The sequence below is a fragment of the Ambystoma mexicanum genome, chromosome 7p, assembly GCF_040938575.1.
Source record: "Ambystoma mexicanum isolate Mex_15411 chromosome 7p, UKY_AmexF1_1, whole genome shotgun sequence".
Lineage (NCBI taxonomy): Eukaryota > Metazoa > Chordata > Amphibia > Caudata > Ambystomatidae > Ambystoma > Ambystoma mexicanum.
This window is the reverse complement of record NC_090939.1, coordinates 22,245,141-22,262,816: the sequence shown is the minus strand read 5'-3', so window position 1 is coordinate 22,262,816 and position 17,676 is coordinate 22,245,141. Positions and strand designations below refer to the sequence as shown.

The 17,676-nt window shown below is 45.3% G+C and overlaps 1 protein-coding gene across 3 annotated transcripts in view; it reads right to left on the bottom strand.

The window, feature by feature from the left end:
• Positions 1-17,676, bottom strand: part of PWP2 (PWP2 small subunit processome component) — a 306,748-nt gene that overhangs the window by 69,528 nt on the left and 219,544 nt on the right. For all 3 annotated transcript variants that reach the window (XR_011283393.1, XM_069635678.1, XM_069635679.1), the window contains exon 17: positions 11,756-11,821. Coding sequence is in view for 2 of the 3 variants with exons in the window: in XM_069635678.1 (XP_069491779.1) it covers positions 11,756-11,821 (66 nt within the window). In the remaining variant the exon portion in view is untranslated. The remainder of the gene's footprint in view (positions 1-11,755; positions 11,822-17,676) is intronic.

The window sequence follows — 17,676 nt, the reverse complement described above, 5'->3', positions numbered from 1 at the left end:
CTAGAAAGTTACAAAATGTAAGTAAAATCAATTTAATTCACTGCTCTCGGAAACAGTAGTTTATCCAAGAGAAGGTATTTAAACCTTTGGGAGTTCTGAGAGACTTCCCTGTACCACTGCACTGAAGGTGCTGTGTCACAATGCAAAGATGATGCCTATGGAGTTTGTCGGACTTCAAAGTAAAATCATAGAAAAATACATGAGAGAATAGGAAAAAGATCTCTCCAGGTTAAAAATTCAAAGTCCTTAAATCTAGCTAAAGGGCTGGGGGTCTCTAAGGTAGAAGGGAATTAGCACATTCCTGTGAATTCTCCCCAAATTACTTTTTAGATTACTTTCAGTAATTTAAGGGTAGTAGACCCTAGTAGTTGTACCGTGACGCTCAGCAAAAAATCACTTAGTAACCCAACTGGACAATATACTTTTTGTGACTAGTGGAACACTTATTCTAGGAACAGTAAAACACCTATAACTGTGATTCAGGATAACAGTTATTCTAGGGGAGTTGGACTTTGGGGTGTAATATTCAATTACAGTTGCTTTTCAGTTCACAGACTAAGGGAAGTAATAACTAACTTATTTTAGGATAACAGTTATAAGGTAAATAAAACCTATATACTTTTTACAGGAGCGGTCAGTCAATTTAAGGCAGGTGTAAACCTAATACTCTTTTTGTGTCTGTCTAAAACAGACCAGGGAAAGCAAAACCCAATGCTACTCTTTATGAATGACTCAAAGTTATTCTAGGTAGGTAAAACTTAATGCAGACTTATTCTGGACAGGCTAACAGCAAGTCAGCGGAAGCAAGACTCAGTTGGGGACACTCATACATTTATCCCAATAGGAATAGTGAAGTGAAACCAACCGTATTACTTTTGGGAAGAGGCACAACCTAATCACAGGAGAGTAATATACCTTCACATCGCCTTTCTGTAAGAATGGTGAAACAGTTTCTAAGAAAAGAAAGTTGTTACATATACTTTTCAGAATGGGAGAACATTTCTAAGGTAAGTAATAACTGTTGTAACTGTTCACTCACAGAGTTACCAACCAACTTCTTTTGCAAGTAAGTAATTTTTAAACACGTACTCTCTTTTCTAGGCAAAAGGCCCAATCCTTTAAAAGTATTTCCCTTATTTTTGCAGCACGAGTGTTCTCAGAGGCAGAAGGGGGGGGGGGGGTCACTAGGGTCTAGTGACCAACAGGCAAGTCAAGGTAGGTTCCCAAGTAGCAAAAGTCAGAGTTCCTTAAGAAGACTGTACAAACAGGTGAGTACTTCACTTCTGAGTTAGTTGAGGATCCAGGGGCTTTACAAAAGTCACTGTAGGAGGATTTCAGCAGGGGCCTGGGTGCACTGAATGAGAGGACTCCCATACACAAAAAACACACCAAAACTGCACAGGAATTACATTAGTCTTAAGGTAAGTAAATACCCAAGCCAGCACAGTACCTCAACACAGAAGATTTGGCAGCAGGAGGACTTCAAGATCTGCAGCCAGAAATCTGGTTGTTGAATTCCTTCAGTAAGAAGACAGGACACTGGAAGGACTTTTGCAGCAGGGATCACGGGGAAGCCTCTCGGCAAGGTGTTCCTCGCGGCTGGATGCAGCTCTGTGTATTTGGCACCTTTTTCAATAATACAGAAGACGACAAAATATTGCTGGTCGGATTCTCGTCGTTTGCAGGGTCCAGCACTCTGGTGAGGGGACTTTTCAGACTGGAATCGTGCCTCTGGAGATCCAACAGGATGCCCACAAGTTTCAGCGAGATTCGGAATTCAGAAGACCATGCACCGCACAATGGCTCTAGGTTCCAGGATTTTGAAGTATTGCAGACCTGCAAGGTCGCAACACGCCATGGGATGGCTCAAAATGCAGGTCTTTGAGTCTAGTGGGTCTCACCAGGCTCTGGGTCGGGTTTTGGACTCCTCCCTCGCTTCCTGCCTTCACAGACACTCTGGAGCCTGGGCGAGGAGTCCACAGGACTCCCCCCGAAGATAAATATCACACAAAGGAATTTCCCGCCCTGGATGTCAGGGGAAGTAACAAGAAAGGACAAGGAACACCAAAATGGCGGAAAAACAAGACATGGTGCATTTTGGTAAAATGGGCACCCATGGGTGCCTTTACCAGGGTTATGCAAACAGCCTGCAGTAAAGGGGCACCAAATTAATGAAAAGGTTCACTGCCACCAGCCACTAAAAGTAAGTTTGTCCTTGTGACATAAATGCTACATTTAAAAATGAGAAAGGGGATACTCAGTATCTCCCCAACACTCCACATAAGGTGGGGGGTGCTGATCGCACCCAATAAAGGTATCCAAAGATCCTTTCTACCCTTGAGAAATGCAGTTCTCACAGGGTTAGCAAAGGAAAGTTAAAAGGGGGAGCCCCTGGGGCAACCCAGCAACGATAGGCACATATTGCCAAAAAGTTGTCAAATCGGATAACTTTCAAAAGACACTATGGAGAGTCTTTAAAATGACACCCATAAAAAAAAAGTAAAATATTCTGTGAGTGTGGAAAAAGGTTCCCACTCACAGAGGTATAAGGAAAAATAATCCACCAGTAAAGCAAATAGTTCTGGGGTTGACACAGGTCAGGAAGATTTATCATTGCTATGAAAATATCTTACCCAACATCACGCAGCAGAGGAGCTGAGGGCAGCTGAACGGCCAGCGAGAGAATTCCACTTGTGGGGTGCTGTGTAAAAACAGAAACGGGAAGAGGAACAAGGGGGTTTTGGATTTGTAGATGTTTATCTTTTGGGCTGAAGGGGGCTGTTTGGTGAGGAATTGCTTATGGTTTTATGCAGAAGGGATCTGAACAAGCAGTTCGGACTGGACTACCCTTTTTTGGTGAGGATCCAAGCCGGATTTGCAAACGGTCTTTCCCTTTTTTGTAATATCTTGGCAGGCACAGAACGATGGTCTGGAGGGTTGACCAGAGGTTCACATTAATTAAAAAAACTTCCAGGCATCACCTTTTTTGTTTTGCTTAGCGTTAGGACAGTGTTACTAAAATCGACCCAAGTAAGACTTTATAAGACTTTATACCTTGGGCACTACAGAAATTCCAACACTTAGTATAAGACTGTACAACTCAAGGTAAGTAGCAACGGCAAAGCAGCCAGCCTCATCTTAGGAGGGAAAGAGGGATATAGGAAGGTACAAAGAACTTGTAGCATACATATGGTTGAAAGAAATATTTATACACTGGTGTATTGTAAAAATAATGGTTTATTTTATATACACATAGGTAAAGCAAATTCTTTAGAATGGTAAGTAGTATTACAAGTCCAACAGAGTACGTAAGTAAAGCAAAATATAATCACATTTAGAATGGCAGCAAGCTAATTCAAGGCGAGTAAAACCATAGTGGTAATTGTTAGGGAGAATTCTCCGAAATGTGCCAATTCCCTCTTCCTTGGAGACCCCCAAGCAACTTTGCTGGATTTTGAGGACTTGATTTTTTTTTTACCTCTAGAGAGTGAGACCCTTTTTCCCACTCTTGCATGTATTTTAATGTGATTTTGAACTTGTTTCTTTTGGTTGTGGACCCTGACAAACGCCATAGGCATCATCTTTTACATTGTGTCCCACAGCACCTTCCATGCAGTGACACAAGGAAGTCTCTTAGATTTCCCCAAGGTTCAAATACCTTCTCTGGGATAAACTGTTTCCCAGAGCAGTGAAGTGAAATTGACTTTACTTTTGTAACTTTCTAGACCTAGCACACACTATCTTACAATAGGGTACTGGAGGGGTTACCTAGTATCCCCTGTGTCTAGCTTCTCATGTAACATTTTTATGTTACCCTTTCCTCACTGAATGGCTAGTGGCAGTGGTTTCTTTTTACTACTGTGGTGTGCATTTACCGCAGGGTGTGCATTTACTGCAGGCTGCACTCACAGCTGCAGTAAACCACCCAAGGGTACCATTTTTGTCAAAATATCCCCAGTCTTCTTTTTCACCATTTCTTTGTGGAAAGGTCCTTCTTGAGATTTACTCTGTGCACCAAACCAGGTTTGGTCCCTTTGTTCATTTTGCCTTTGGCGGGATTCACGATTTAAGTCCGCCTCTGACTCCAGGGTGTCTCGGGTAGGCAGGAAGGGAGGGAGGGAGGTGCCCGAAACTCCCTGTGCTTAAGTCTCCTAGGAGACCCTAATGCACTCCGTGATGATTGGCCGGCTGACTGTCCGGCAAGGACAGCCACAGTGCTGGGTGACTGACAGCTAGGCTGGAATGAAAAGGAGAGAACTGTATAAAAGGTGAGTCTTTTGGCTTGGAAGGCATAGTCGACCGCAGGCCGAAGGAACCAAAGAAGAACTTGAAGAGGACGCCTGCTGCAACTCCTGGACCGTTGGTTTGCCCGGTTGCTCTGCTGAAACTCCAAATTCGTATTGATTCGTATTGATAGAGAAGCCCCTGCAAGGACGACTTCTCCCCTCAAGTTGGTGGGACCAATCAACTCCAAAGTAAGCCACCTGGACAGCCATCTTGGAGCTGGTTGATGGAGCGAAGAGCCAGGGAGAGGAACACCAGTTTGTGTGCGTTGCTTTTAAGTTGGCCAAGAGCTCCAGCTAGATCCTCCAGACTCCCATGAAGCAGGACTGACCGAGCCTGAGCCACCTCAACAGAGTGCGGGACCCCAGAAGCAAGGAAAGTACATCTCGACAGCCAGGAACTGCGAACTGCGAAAAACCGATCTGGATACCGGCCGCCACCTTGGCATTTAACAAAATGCTCCAGTTGAAGATCTTTCCAGATTCATGGAAAGAGGCGATCATTGTTCCAATCTTTAAAAAAGGAGAAAGAACTGACCCAGCCTGTTACTGGCAAATCTCACTCACTGATACATCAGATAAGTGGTTTGGGCGTTTGTGGCATCAAAAGATCATGGCTTGGGTCACTGATCACCGGGTCCTCTCAGAGTACCAATATGGCTTTTGAGAGGGCATTGGACAAAAAAGTGCAAAGTATTAAGGGCATGATCTACCTAGCCTTCATGGACCTCTCAACCGCTTTTGATTGCGTTCATCACGGCAAACTCTGGAGTGTATTGCACTCCAAGGGAATGCCGGGCGAGATGCTAGATATCTTGGACCACATGCATACTAACCTGACGGTAAAGGTAAGACAAGGAAACAGTGCCAAGAAACTCAAGCTTTTATGATCTTCCGTGGAGTGCGACAGGGTTGGGTCCTGGCCTCATAGATTTTAAATCTCTATATAAACTTACTACCAAATGTTTTAGTGGACTTGTTGTTAGGACTGATTTTCTATATTCAGGCCTAGTGGACAGATGTGTAGAAAGCCAACCTATATTGTGACAGGGGCAACTCTGGGGAGATGTAGCCAAACCAGTTCAGGCAGCGGTGACAGGCAGTCTAGGCCACGATCTTCAGAGGTGATGAGCTTGTAAAGGGTCCACAATGAGGTCACACAATGGAAGTCACAAATGACACAGACAGGACGTATAAAAATGTATTTATGCCCAAAACACACTATGAAAAATGACTGCTAGCAAGTAGAGTTATCACACAAGACTAATAAACAATAGATACATATATACAGTCACTTATCACTTATTATAGGGTATAATATATATCGGAAACTCCTGCAAAGGAAAGGTTAGATTGGTATTATGCACTCAAGGCCCACAGAGATGATCCCCAACTAAAACTGTCCAGCTCCAAGTTGTCAGGGCCTTTTGCCCGATAGTTCAGGTAAACGTTACACATAAGTTATGAAGCAGGAAAACATGCATGTAGGGTATCTGGGGTCCATTGAAGGGTTCTTTGGGTTGGGGTACGAGTTAGTCTACCAAAAGTAGCCCCAACTTTCAGAGGTCTTGGGCAAGCAATGGCAAAGCCAAAAGTGTTAGAATTAAGTTCATTATAAGCCCATTGACTTATAATGGGAGTATAGGGGTAGGTTAGAAGCTCTGTAACTTACCACCGTACTCTGATTCTTCCCCAGACTTGCCAGGACAAAGGAGGAGGGTCCGAGGTTGCTTTTCCTGCTGAAAGTCGCAGTCCTCGATTCACAGGGGTTGCAGGTTCAAGCTGTTCTCCAGTTGGTGTCTTTCACTGTTGCAAGGACCCTCGATTTAAGAATGCAACAAATACCCGATGCAGGACCCCTCTCAGGACTGGGCTCCGGTCAGGTAAGCGATTTCGGACAGTGGTCAGTGCAGCACAGCAACACAAAAGGACTCAGCAGGTGCGGTCGGACATTCCCTCCGATCTTGGGTACCCTCAATGTTAGGACGCCAAAATGTCGTAGAAGCTAGACCCGTAGGGCCAGCTAAGGATGCCCCAAGTTTCAGGATGAAACTCAACAGTGACGCTGGCAGGACGGTAGCCCAAATTCGAAGCTGGTCAGGTACGGGACAGTTCCAGAGCACTTCCGAAGGCTTCCTTTGACAGGGCACCGAGCAGACCTCAGGAACGGATGGTCCCTCCACTTTAAGGGTCGCAGCTCCTTCTCGGGACTGCTAAAGATCAGTAGCAAGACAGGGCTCCTCCAGGACAGCAGCAGAATTTGGTGGTATCTGGTGATTGCATCAAATGCAATAGCATAGAATGCCATACCAGAGAGAAAAAAAAAGCATCAAATGCTTTTTTTTTTTTTTTTAAAGGTAAAGGATTTCGTTTAATAAAAATGGGGTTTAAAGGTTAAAAAAAAAAAAAAAAAGGTGTATAGGGGAACGCCCGCCCGAAAAAAAAAATTTAAAAAATGCATTTGATTGCTTTTTTTCCCTCTGGTATGGAATTCGATGCTATTGCATCCGATGCAATGACTATAAACCAATTTGGACGCCAGGCCTCCTTCAGTCATGTCTCAGGTTTCTTCGTGGGTCTCACACCTGGACAGAATGCTTGGCTCCTTCAGGTTTCTCGAGGATCTCTGAAGAATGCATGCAGGGGTCCTCTTCTTATCCTAAAAGCCATGTGCGCCAATAGCAGCAATAACACACACTAACACACACTAACACACGTTATTTTCTGCATGACCTATGAGCAAACACCAATGCAATGAAGCTTAAGGCTTCAATGCACTGCAAAAAGTACAGGTCAGATTCAAAAATAAAAGCAAAATGTTTGGGTGTTTCATAAAGATGGAAGGAAGGGTGCAGTAAAGAGACATCTTTCCTAACACTTGGTGAGTGATGTCCCAATGATAGCTAAACAAAGGGTGTGTGCATTTGTGCACGCAGGTGATGCAGTCCTAATGGCTAGGACAACACACCCTTCAGAAATTGATTTGTCGATTATATGGGAGAAAGCGGCTTGGCAATTAATGTAGGAAAGTCAAAGCTTGTGTTGGCAATAATGAGCCACTAGGGAACGCCATACTGGTAGCAGCGAACAGTCTCGAGTGGGTCAAATCATTTTGGTACCTTGGGGTGATGATCACTAGTGATTTATGGCTGGTCATTACATATAAAGCAGCAAATCATAAAGATATCACAAATAAATGTCTCACTCCTGAGATTTGGGTTAAAATTGGGTAGATTAACCATGGATCACACCCTGCAAATGTACGCAGCTAAATCAACAGAGCAATTAACATATGGCGTGGCTGCGTAGGGTCAGTATCAAACAAATAAATAATAATAACTGAAAAACATTTCTAAGGAACATCACAGGTTTACCACAGGGCTTTCCAGGGCACCCGCTACACAAATAACGAACTGGTTTATATAGAAGACCCCATATCAATACAGCCTTTCATTTACTGGCTGCGTCTGTGGGAGAGGCCCCAATTATCAATAATTAGGGCCCTAGTCAAGGACCTCATGGTCACAAATTCCTGAGCTGTCTCGCCTTGGTAACAGTATATAGAATCCTCTCTACAAGAGCTTGGCCTTGGTCATTCTTATCGTTGACGAGTTGCAGATAGGTAACACCACCAGAGGAGAGGTAACAGAGGCCTTCTACCCTCAAAGAGTAAAAATGAGGAACAAAAATGACTTTCAGAAACAAAGCGTACAATTGTATTATCGGTACACAGCCTTTAAAAATGCTAAGGCCTGCATATGTCCAATGGTTTGTCTCCACAAGGGAAAGGGCAGTCATTATGGGCCTGAGAGCAAATCTCTTGCTTGTTGGAGAAAGGGTGCCCTCTTCACTAACAAATCGCACTATTTGGAGAAACTGTCCTAGCTGGGAGAGTGACAAAAATGATTTGTTGCATTTTTTATTTTTTTGTCCCACCATAACAAAACTAAGAAAGGATTTTATAATCCAAGCACTAAGAACCTCCAAGATTAGACATGAACAATCAGCACTTACATTTTTATTGTTAGCGTCAGATTTGCCGACGGGCCTTGAAGTGTATTTCTACACTGAACGGGCACTTAAGTTGCGTAGGCAATGCTTATGTATTGATAAGCGATTTGAGTCGACTTTTGTGCACTACATGATTTAGGTCGTATCTAAATGTTTCCATTGTTGCAGTATTTTTATTGTTTGTCCTTTGATGGCAACTCATATTTCAGAATAAAGTTTTATCTCCTCACATCACAAAATGAATGGTGGACTTGATCTCTCTGGAAAACTGAAACCCTATATATTTCATATGTTTCTTCTTCAAGCCAATGTAGGAAAGATTCTTCTTTTTGCTGCTTTCCCTCTGTAAACATCAACGGGACACAGTAGCATTTGCTATTGTTTTGAACCTTTACTGACATTTGCTGGTAAGTGAAGCCTTGTTGCTTCACTTATTCCCTTACCTTGCTAGGCTCATCCCTTCTGGAGGCAGTGATCAGTCCACACAGCTATCAGTGCAGCAGAACCATGTATGTTTTTATCTGCTCACATCCTCTTCTGTGAAGTGCAGCAGAGACACTTTACTGTTCCTTGTCCTTTCTTTGTGTCTCTATAACTTGGTTGTTGGTAGTTTTCTGCCTAATTGTATGATGTGTGTAGCATGGGCTGGTGCCGTTTCCTTTTATAGTCTCATGCACTTGTGCATTGCACTGCTTAATGCCAAACAGAGTACCATATACCCTAAAGCTCCAGCTTGCACAGGCAAAGTGTCTCTTTGTGTGTATGTGTGCGGGCGGACGTGGCGGCTAGGTTCATCTGGACCCAGTCAATATCTGTGCATCGCGTGTCTGTTGCTGGGCAGATTAAGTGGCAGATGGTTCTTCATTGGAAAACACCCGCTAAGTTTGAATGGTGTAGATAATTGCCATTGGTGGGCTAGGGGCAACTCCAGCCTGGATTCTGGATAAGAGACGTACACCTGTAGCCATTCTTTGGATCATCGTTGGAGCAAAGACACCTACGAAGGAGAGCAGCAGGCTGAACACACAACTCATCGCTGGAAGGTCTCCAGCAACCCTTTCTTCCCTTGCCAGAAGGTCAGTTGCTGAGCCGAGGTGGTGTCCAGTGGCTAGCCATGACTGGCTGTTTGAACGGTGCAGATCCTTATTGGTGGGCAGTCTGACTCTTAGATAAAAGGACGGCACCTGCAACTGATTGTTGGAACCAACACTTCTATGAAAAGTAGCAGCCAGCTGACGACCCAAAGACAACCCCTTCAGCTGACCAGTATCGACTCCAACTGTTGTTGCAGTGAAGCTGTGCTCCTCTGTCCGGATGGTAAGAAGGCCTCTGTTGGTGCTTCGAGCCCTGGACCGGTAGAAACAACCATTCTCAACCCCTAACCAAGGATATGTGTCTGCTGTGCCTTGGGGAGAGTGTTGGGTAGGATTTTCAGATTTGTGATTAATCTTCCTGACCTGGGTCAACCCCAGACCATTTTGCTTAGACTGGGTAATTTTAGTTTGTCCCTGGGTGAGTGGGTATCTTTTCCTCCCTCTCACCTAGTCTTTTACTCGTTTTATGGGTGACCGGTTTATGTCTCTCCATAGTGTGTGATTGGAGGTACAGTTTCTTATAACTTTGGACTGACTAATGTACTCTGGCAGGGCACAGTATTTTAAATGCAGCGGCATCCTTTTAAATTCTCTTATTATATCGTGGGTTAACTACTGTTCCCAAGAAGTAAAGTGAGATGTCCATCCCCTTAACATTTTATATAATGAGCCAGCGCACCCCACCCTATATGGAGTGCTGGGGGGATGGAATGTATCCCATTTCCTACTTACCTTAACATTTTTGTAAAAATTGCAAGTTTCCTTGAATGGCTGGTGGCAGTGATTTTGTACTCGCAGGCTATTAAATCAGCCACGGTAATGCACAGAAGGGCCACTATTCTACTAGAATGGAGGGCCTCTCCTTTTATCGCCATTTCTTATGTGCTTGTTGTTTCTGAGGTCTTCCCCTGCCATTCTAGGTGGGAACTACTTCAGTGGAAGTTTTGACTTCGGTGCAAATCCTTTGTATTACACGCCTAGGCTGCAGAGTGTCTGAGAAGGCAGGAAGTGTTCCCACCTAGAATGGCAGGAAAAGACCTCAGAAACAGCATGCACACAAGAAATGGCGAAAAAAGAACGAGCCCTCCATTTAAAAAAAATTGCGACCCTTCTGTGCTTTACCGAGACTGAATGAACAGCCTGAAAGTAATGAAAACAAAGTCAAAAGGTAAAACCACTGCCACCAGCTATCCATGTAAAACTAGCAAAATTCTAAAAAAATGTTACCAGGTAAGAAAGGGGATACATTGTATCCCCCCAGCACTCCCCATAAGGTGGGGTTTGCTGGCTCACCTATACAAAATGTAAAGGGGATGGAAAAGTACATCAAAGAGACATCAACAGGGGGAATCTACTGGGGTACCCCATCCTGAGCCCAAAGGTTGTAGGAAACTATAACTTCAAACACACACTATGGAGGGACACAAAAAAGGGCACCCATAAAAAGAGTCAAAGACTCTGAGAGGGAAATAAATTGCCACTCGCCTAGGGACCAGGTCAAATAATTACCAAGTCCACGCAAAGGTTATGGGGTTCATGCAGGCGAGGAAGATTTATCACTAATATGAACATCTTACAACCTGCAGACATTCCAATGACCCAGGCGAGAGCTGGTTACTCTACACAGAAAACGCAAATGGGGTAGACTTTCTGATGTCCCAGGTGAGAGTCCACTGGGCGAGCTACACAGAAGCAGATGGTGCAGAGTTTCTAATGTCCCTGGTGAGTCCACTGGGCGAGCTACACAGAAAAAGCAGATGGTGCAGAGTTTCTAATGTCCCTGGTGAGTGTCTGGCTGGGCGCGCTACACAGAAAAACCAGATGGTGCAGAGTTTCTTATGTCCCAGGTGAGGGTCTGGCTGGGCGCGCTACACAGAAAAAGCAGATGGTGCAGAGTTTCTAATGTCCCTGGTAAGTCCACTGGGCACGTTACACAGAAAAAGCAGATGGTGCAGAGTTTCTAATGTCCCTGGTGAGTCCACTGGGCACGCTAACAGAAAAAGCAGATGGTGTAGAGTTTCTAATGTCCCAGGTGAGAGTCCACTGGGTGCACTACACAGAAAAGGCAGATGGTGCAGAGTTTCTAATGTCCCAGGTGAGGGTCTGGCTGGGCGCGCTACACAGAAAAAGCAGATGGTGCAGAGTTTCTAATGTCCCTGGTGAGGGTCTGGCTGGGCACGCTACACAGAAAAAGCAGATGGTGTAGAGTTTCTAATGTCCCTGGTGAGGGTCTGGCTGGGCACGCTACACAGAAAAAGCAGATGTTGCAGAGTTTCTAATGGGTGAGGAGAGGGTGAGTGCAGTGGAGAGAAATGCTGTAGGTTGGAGTCTATGATACTGCAATTAAAGCCTTGGTTAGATACTCACCAGTAGGAGAGAAACGCAGACAGGTGACTCGAACCTCAGGTTTGAAGTGTCGCGAGCTCATGTCACCTAAAGGAACAAGAACAGAGGTTAGAAGGTCCAAGTGCATGGTTTTTAGGACATGGAAAAGCTAACCTAGGGTTAGCAAGGTTATTAAGAACCCCAGTTGAGCAAAGTCACTCTCCTAAATAGCATTATCCAAGCCGCAAGACTGAAATAAGGAGGAAGAGAAGACTAACACAGGTAAGCAAAAAAATAACACTAATTTATCACGCTGTTACACTAAGGCACACTTTACATTTTCAAAAGTAAAAATATAATAGGAAAAACACTACTTTCCCAATAATCGGCTTTCTGTGGCTTGTATCTGCTTAGAATCACGTGTTTTATATATAGGCAGAGGCTCAGTGCTTGGTGCAGAGAATTACATCTTCTTTTGTTTTTTAATTAGAAAAGTGCATCTACAGGGGCGTACCTGTTACACTATCCCTAATGTGACCATGCCAGAAACTTAGCATAGTCGGGAATGGAATCAGCATCAGTCCTAAGCATGAGAGTGATGGGGCAAAAGAGTAACCCCAATTACTGGCCCCTAATTTTGTGCCAGCATGTGTCTTTGCAGACCCTTGTGTGAACTCTCTGTCTGGAGCCAATGGAGGATACTGGTACATACTTCTCCCCTGGACCACCAGAGACTAATGAGAAAAAACAAGCCATTTCCCTTTATTATCGAGACATTATCAGGAAGCGTAGCTGGAAATATGAAGTGTACATTTCAACTTCCAGCGTGGCTATGATTATTCCACAGCAAGCCCGAGTGGAGAGAGACTTCCCCGTGCACATATACTTCCAAGGAGGGTACGACAGAACAGTATTGGCAAGGGAAAGCTGGCCAATCAGGACAGCCGAAGGGAAATGTAAGCAGGAAACAGGAAGTGTGGGTCATCCAGGTGAGGCCAGTCGTGAAGACAGAGGTGGACCACGAGACCAGCAGTGGGAAGAAGGAAGTGGCAGCGCGTGGAAGAGATTTGTGGAGCAGGTAAGGCATTGGCTTAGAAGTATTAGTGGCTCTGCAGAGTGAGTGTAGAAAGGATAGTGTAAGGAGTTAATGTGAGAAGGGTGGTAGAGAGTGCAAGGAGGGTGGGTGCGTAGAGTGGTGTGTGGGGAGCTGCAGGATGGGAGTAGTAGTGCGGAAAGAGTAGTCGAGTGGGAGAAATAGCATTAGTGGTGCGGGAGGAGCAGTACTAGAGTGATAGTGTGTGGGTGGAGGAGGAGTGTGGGCGGAGGAGGAGTGTGGGCGGAGGAGGAGTGTGGGCGGAGGAGGAGTGTGGGCGGAGGAGGAGTGTGGGCGGAGGAGGAGTGTGGGCGGAGGAGGAGTGTGGGCGGAGGAGGAGTGTGGGCGGAGGAGGAGTGTGGGCGGAGGAGGAGTGTGGGCGGAGGAGGAGTGTGGGCGGAGGAGGAGTGTGGGCGGAGGAGTAGTGTGGGTAGAGGAGTAGTGTGGGTAGAGGAGTAGTGTGGGTAGAGGAGTAGTGTGGGAGGAAAAGTAGCGTGGGAGGAAAAGTAGCGTGGGAGGAGGAGTAGCGTGGGAGGAGGAGTAGCGTGGGAGGAGGAGTAGCGTGGGAGGAGGAGTAGCGTGGGAGGAGGAGTAGCGTGGGAGGAGGAGTAGCGTGGGAGGAGGAGTAGCGTGGGAGGAGGAGTAGCGTGGGAGGAGGAGTAGCGTGGGAGGAGGAGTAGCGTGGGAGGAGGAGTAGCGTGGGAGGAGGAGTAGCGTGGGAGGAGGAGTAGCGTGGGAGGAGGAGTAGCGTGGGAGGAGGAGTAGCGTGGGAGGAGGAGTAGCGTGGGAGGAGGAGTAGCGTGGGAGGAGGAGTAGCGTGGGTGGAGTGGTAGCGTGGGTGGAGTGGTAGCGTGGGTGGAGTGGTAGCGTGGGTAGAGGAGTAGCGTGGGTAGAGGAGTAGCGTGGGTGGAGGAGTAGTGTGGGTGGAGGAGTAGTGTGGGTGGAGGAGTAGTGTGGGTGGAGGAGTAGTGTGGGAGGAGGAGTAGCCTGGGTAGAGTGGTAGCGTGGGTAGAGTAGTAGCCTGGGTAGAGTGGTAGCGTGGGTAGAGTGGTAGCGTGGGTAGAGTGGTAGCGTGGGTAGAGTGGTAGCGTGGGTAGAGTAGTAGCGTGGGAGGAGGAGTAGTGTGGGAGGAGGAGTAGCGTGGGAGGAGGAGTAGTGTGGGAGGAGGAGTAGTGTGGGAGGAGGAGTAGTGTGGGAGGAGGAGTAGTGTGGGAGGAGGAGTAGTGTGGGAGGAGGAGTAGTGTGGGAGGAGGAGTAGTAGTAGTGTGGGAGGAGTAGTATTGAGAGCAGAGTAGTAGTGTGGGAGGAGTAGTAGTGAGAGCAGAGTAGTAGTGTGAGAAGGTTATCAGGTAATGATATATGATATGGCATTTATAATGCGCCCATACACAAGTGTTTCAGGGCGCGAAAATATATACTGTCACCATATATATAGTCGCCGGGAAATGGCATAGGTGACATTATATACATAATAATGTCTCATTATATACATAATAATGTCTCTGCCAAAAAACAGCGCCATTCTTTCATGGCGCCATTTTTGCAGGGACATTATCACATGGAACCGTGAGAAGAGTGGTAGTGTGAGAGGAGTAGTAGGGTGAGGAGGAGTGGTAGTTGCAGAAATGGAAGACGCGTTGGTAGAGGGAAGAGTAAACATCAAAGGGTTCAGGCAGGAGACTGGAGGAGTGAAATATTGGGGAACAAGTTTGGTGGGGAGGGGCTAAGGGAGAGGAAGCAGGTAGAGGAGCAGGGTAAGACGACCTTGGGCATGAGTGAAGTCAGCTGCATCCTACAGAGCAATTGCAAAACACTAACCCAATCCCTACCAGAATACGAACGTGTGGGGAAAGTTAGGAAGTCCCTGGGGGATTTAGGGAGCCATGACTAGTCTACGACTAGATATGAGACAGTAGGGGTCACTGCTGAGTAGAACTGGGAAATACGAACATCTGGGTTAGGTATTGGGCCCACGGGAGACGAGAGAGAGGGACAGTCCCTAGCGTTAACAAACCGTTGCACTTTACATAGGGCATATTTTCATACATAACTATTACTAAGGCTTATAACATTTAAGTAAGGTGTAGAGGAGGAGCCAAGTATCCCTACCTCAACCATCCCACCTCTTTTACCTGTATGCTGAGTATGTGACGAACACAGAACAGTTGAATCAACAAAGGACAGAGTATGGACTCTGTGTGGTACCAGTGAAAATACCGACAGCAAAGAGACTCCTAGAGGCAAGGTTCCCATTGAGAAAACTATACCTGCATACAAGAAAATATGATGGTCTTTTGAATTAAATCCCTGAAGAAGCAGAGCCAATAAACGGCAAGGACGAATGGTAACGTCATCAACCATCGCCAGTCCATGTCACGCAGAAGTGAGATGACGTACCTAGAAGAGATGCAGAGACCAGAGAGTGTAGATATTCTATAAGACATCAAGAAAGTATCAAGGATAAGTGACATCTTGGGATCAAGATGAAGAAGCCTATGAAGATATCAAGTAATTTTACACGTGTACAGATGCAAAAGAAACGCAAGCAGACAAAGTAATCTTAAGGCTGGCTTTATAGTGAATAGATTGCGGAAAGCGCCTATATATATATATGCATATGGATAAGTAAAGAATGGATGTTTCCACTACGCAAAAACCTCATTTCTCATGTGTTGCAGTAAAAAAGCAAATTGAATTACTAAGTGAATCTCATCAGACAAGGCTGGATGAGCCAAAAAGGCCAAGGTCTTATCAAACTGGAGTGAACGGATATTGGCTACAAATCGTGGAAGCATGAAGTTGGATGAACGAAATGATCACACCTACGCACGAGGGCAGACTGTGCTTCTCACTCCCTAAATTCTCAGAGCTAAAAACACTCAAAAAGGCTGAGCTTGAAAGGTCTAATTGACAGTAGACCCACTGAGGTGATGATGGATTGATATGCTAATTGGTGGGAAGCTAATGTTAAGGCGAACTCACCAGCACCTGGTTGGCCAGCCTGCAGGCTGCTAGACGTAGGTGGAAAAGTACGGATGGAGGTTAGAGTGCCAACCAATTGTAGAGGACTGCGTATTTAGGGGTCCTATATTTGTGTAAACCAATGGGACGTTGTGTATTTAGTGACATTCGTAGTGGTCATTTTTAGGAGAGGGCTTAGTTGCCCCACCTGATGTTAAGTGACCATTAACATAGTCACACTTTTTAGACTAGTATGGATAGTGTACTTAGATATTCACTCAGAACCAATCACCCATACTCATGGGTTTTTGCAGTTTGCCACGTAGGATGACATAGGTAACATGTAGGTTAGACGTCATTGATGATTAATATTGCTTATAAGATCTCAGTTTTTACTAAGAATGTTTGAGTAAGAGGATCGAGCGAATTTGTTGATGTGCGTTATGCTCCCTGTTTTAGATACTTGATATTAAAACAGTCTTCCTTTTGCCAACTTCCTAAGTCGTCTCTGTTAGTGATGTATGAATAAAGTCTGCATCCCCATCCATTTCCAGGGTAATTGCTACTCAAAGGGGCTGGGTTCTCCAGTTCACTTGGTAGCGAGAGGATGGTTCTAAGCCATCGACCTGAGTAAACTTTAGAGTTTCTCAAATATCGGACAACCTTTGCCATTCGGCTGAAAGGACGTGAAGCTCCCTGTAGATAGTGGTTAGTGTAATTTTAAAAAACCTGCAAGTTGGGTGTGACGGGTCCCTAGTTTCTATCAAATCCCCTCCCACGTCTACGAGAAGCGGATCGATCGGAAGGTTGATGAGGCGGTAAAAAAGACGGACGATCCCGAGAGTGAGAAGGTGAAAATGATAGCGTTGAGTAAAAAACAGTGAGTTGGCAAAAGTATGGGTGATGAGTGAAGAAACACAGTGAGTAACGGAGGGTGGCGGGATAAAACATAACGTGAGAGTAAGAGTGTAATACGTATATGGGGAAGGAGATATTGACTTGAGTGTGGCCGAGCAATATATAATCATGAGAGAGGCCACTATAAGAGAATACGCCCTGGCCTGCGTTTTGTACAACGTAACAGAAGGAATTTGAACCCAGAGTCCTGTAGTGGAACATGTAGAAAATGGATTTGATTAAAGGGCGAATCTAAAGAGGTAATTTACACTTTGTATGAAGTATTTTAGAGGGCAAGACAAGTCTAAGAGAGATCATAGGAGATTTATGTGACCGTTCAAGTTATTTTTTTTTATGTGGGTTTTGAAGAATGATGCCATCATAAACGGAAAATTGATGGGTTTTTTTAAATTGAACTTGATGGTTGTTTTTTTTAGCAAGATTAAAGTAAAAATGGTGGTTAACGGAATTGGAGCTTGAGATGATTGGTGCTGGCTCACATTGTATTATTTTTCTGAAACGTACCTTTGAAATCTGTGATTAAAAACAAACTAGTATAAAACAGATTAAGAGTAGATGAGTTGAGAATGGAGGATATCACGCCACTGTTAGGCTCACCTGGTATCCACGGGGACGCCACCCAGCCCTGGTTGGATGATTTCCACTCTCAAACCCTCTCCCTGTCCCTTGGTGATGCCTCTGGTTAAAGATGGGTCTGCAAAATAGTAGAGCTGGATTCATTACCAGATTGTCTTTATGTTTCCCCACCTTCCTGGGCCTCAACTCCTTCCTCCCCCATGGGCCTTCTCCGTCCTGCTCCTCCTGGCAGGGGCGCGTAGATGTGGGGGCGAGCAGCGACCAAGTTACTTCATTGGTGCAAGCCCCCTGTGGGAATCCAGGCCTGCTGCGACTCCGTAGGTTTGCTGCTTTACAGTCTTTATATGCAGTTATGTTCCGTTTAGTTCGAATAATAATGTCTTTCTTCTTTCCTTGTATGGAAAGGTATTTTGGT